The sequence below is a fragment of the Corylus avellana genome, chromosome ca4 (genome assembly GCF_901000735.1).
Source record: "Corylus avellana chromosome ca4, CavTom2PMs-1.0".
Classification (NCBI taxonomy): Eukaryota; Viridiplantae; Streptophyta; class Magnoliopsida; order Fagales; family Betulaceae; genus Corylus; species Corylus avellana.
Genome location: NC_081544.1, coordinates 34,354,896 through 34,357,972, shown reverse-complemented (window position 1 = coordinate 34,357,972; position 3,077 = coordinate 34,354,896). Strand labels below are relative to the sequence as shown.

The window sequence follows — 3,077 nt, the reverse complement described above, 5'->3', positions numbered from 1 at the left end:
GGGGTTGAGAACAATGATAGGGATTTTTAGGGTTTAAAAACCTTCGGGAATTGCAATGGATGAAAAGAATATAGATGGTATTCGCGTTGGACGGTATTAGGCCTTAAACTATCACTTCAACAAATAAAATATTCAATTTAAGTGAAAAATAAATTGACAGACAAATTTTGATCCCTAAACCAATTAAATAATTTAATTAATGCTTTGACACACGTAATACAGAAGTTAGGATTATTCCCCCGTCTTATTCAGGATAGTAAACAGTCGCATTCAGAATAGCCTTACTGTGGACCTTAAGCTCAAATATATAGCAAGGCTAAACAAAAATAAATAAATAAATAAAAGCAAAAATCAATTATGGTTGTGATAATATATTGCTTCCAGCCCAACCATATAAACTGAGTTCCATGGAAGAAGGAACAAAAGCCAGCATGAGACCCAAGGATGCATGTTTTGTCTTTAAGCTTTGTACATCTGGAAGCATCACTTTCCCATAAAAAGTTGTCAAAGCCCTTTTTAGGGTTACTTAAAAAAACTCACAAGGAAAGCAACAAATAAAACAAGCTTACAAGCATACGTATAGTATAACCTTGAACAGTGCTAAAAGAAGAAACAAGAAGCGAAAAGTAGGACAAACAACGACTTTTGGATCCAAGGTCAACGGAAAGCCAGCTACCAGACAAGCTCTGAGAATGTCTCTGGAGTCTTTTCCATGAAACAAAACCTAAATCCCAACAAGAGAGAAAAACAAGAGGACCAAGGCATTAAAGACAAACATATGATTAAAAAATAGTTTACATTGCAAGAGAGTCCAAAATGAAAACACAATACTGTAAAGCTGAATAACATTGATTGATATACTAATAATATTCCAAAAACCCTAAACGATGAGGTTGGAGTTGCTCTCTATCGCTGTCAAACACAAACAGATTTCTCAAAGAGGTAGCTCAAGCATTCTGCATCCTAGCTGCAAACGCATTCAAAAGTTCAGGACACTGGAAGATTTCATCCAACACAAAATCCGGGGCCCCCGACTGAAGGTTCATCGCCGGCATCTCGTAACCAAAGGGCAACGTGGCTGCTTCAGCGCCGTTGAGATTCTCAAACTGCTGCGGAACCGGAGCCCCTTGATAATCAAACGAGAAATTACCAAAATGCTCCTTCATTATCCCTTTCTTCAACCCATCCACATACATATCAGAAATCTGTGGAAGAATATTGGTCTCTGTTTTTGGAGGGTCAAATCTCTTGGACGACGGTTTTGGAAAAAACCCATGAATAATCTCTTCCAACAACCCAGAGTCTGAGGGCTCTTTGGGAAAGAACTCCGAGTACTCATCAACTTGTTGAGTGGTGCCCCTAACGGAACCCCCGGTGTTGTGAATCTGATGGTTTTCAACGGGTGGAACACTCGTGGAAGAAGACCCCAAGAAAGTGTCAGAGAAATTGCAACCACCGGAGAAGGTTATAGAAGAAGAAGAAGAAGACAGAGAAGGAGAAAACTGGTCGTGAATTGCTAGAGGGGGTGATACAAAGGATGGGTTGGAGGAAGGAGTAAACAAATCGCGAAGGAGGAACATATTTAGAGAACCATTTTCAGCGGCATGAGGGTTGGAGAAAGGTGATGACCAACTTGAAGCTGGAACAAACTGACGATTTTGTGGGGTCTTAATGGACGGCTGAGATTGTTTGGAAAAGTTGAAGTGAGGGAGTAGATGGTCGGTACCAGAAGGAGGCGATGAAGTAGGGTACACGAAGTTTGTACGAGCCTTGAGCCCGCGCATGGCTCTGGCGGCGCAGTCGTAGGCGCAGGCGGCTTCCTCAGCCGTGTCGAAGGTGCCGAGCCAGCGGCGCTCCTTCGACTGCGGGTCTCTGATCTCGGCGGCGTAGCGACCCCAAGGCCTGCGGCGCACTCCGCGGTATCTCATCGTGCCACCGGTTTCTCTTAAAGACCTCTTGTTGGTGGGCGGTGCGGTGGCTGTCGTGGTGGTCACCGGGGTTGTGCACTTCTTGTGGACGTCAGAGATGGGCTCGGACGTGTGGCTCAGCCCGTTTAGCCGCCTGAATGCCTCTTCCATTTCTACTAAGTGGGAGAAAATTCTTCGAAGAGACAGGTAGATAGAGATAGATAGAGAGAGAGAGAGAGAGAGCGAATTAGCTACTGCTTGGGGCATTTGCACTGTGCCCTGTGGGTGTATTTATAGTTGCATGCATTGTGCAACCTAAATTCGAAAAATAAATAGGGTGGTTTGTGTTAATACTGTTGATCAGGTAGAAGTAATTAAAAGGTAAATTGTGAATTAATATTCGTGGCCGACATGGAGTTCGAACACGCTTTCTAGCCTTAATATAATATGCTGTTTTTTAATTTTGAAAAAGTAATTCCTCTAATAAGTTAAAAAATATATAAATCCATTAATAGTACACTGTTATTATTGTTACCTATCCTTTCTGGAAAATGGGTAGTATGATTTACTGTTATTTGTCAACTTTAAGAAATGGAAAGGCTTTTGGGTGTGCCAGCTAAGAGCAGTATTGGACAGTAATTGCCTTCGACTATTTCCGAAGCAAAAATTGGAGGGAAAAGGGAGGGGGGTTTGTAAGAAGAGAAATATGATTGATGTGGATTGAAGATTTTCATGTAAAAGGACTTCTTCTTTTTATTACCTGAATAAAAAAATGAAGGGATTTCTGAATCTGGGTCCGCATCGATGCACGTCTCCATCTAAAAAAAAAAAATTGGGACTGATTTTCTGGGAAGTTGGAGAGAACTCCTTCTGGTCCTTGTGATTATAATTCTGAATGATTACACTGGCGGCGCTCAGAATTTGTTCCTCCCTTTTTTGTTTTTGTCAAGCTATTTTTTTGAGTTTATTTTGCACCTTTTGGGCATGATTTTGGGGGTTGGTAATGGTTAGGGTTTGAAAAAGCAAAGATTTTTATGAGTCACATGGAGTTGTCTCATATAGGCGTTTAGTAGGGCCTTTAAGGGATGGTTATTAGGCTCTGTTGGTAGCTATATGGAGACTAAAGTTGTTTTGTGTGATGTACTATTCGTCAGATAAAGGTTGGAGGAT

General features: G+C 41.5%; 1 protein-coding gene across 1 annotated transcript; it reads right to left on the bottom strand.

Annotated features, from left to right (window-relative positions):
- Positions 1-759: 759 nt before the first annotated feature.
- Positions 760-2,148, bottom strand: LOC132179090 (ethylene-responsive transcription factor ESR2-like). Its single transcript, XM_059591722.1, has one exon. The coding sequence runs from the start codon at positions 2,076-2,078 to the stop codon at positions 948-950; it is 1,131 nt and encodes a 376-aa protein (XP_059447705.1). The 5' UTR covers positions 2,079-2,148; the 3' UTR covers positions 760-947.
- Positions 2,149-3,077: the final 929 nt, after the last annotated feature.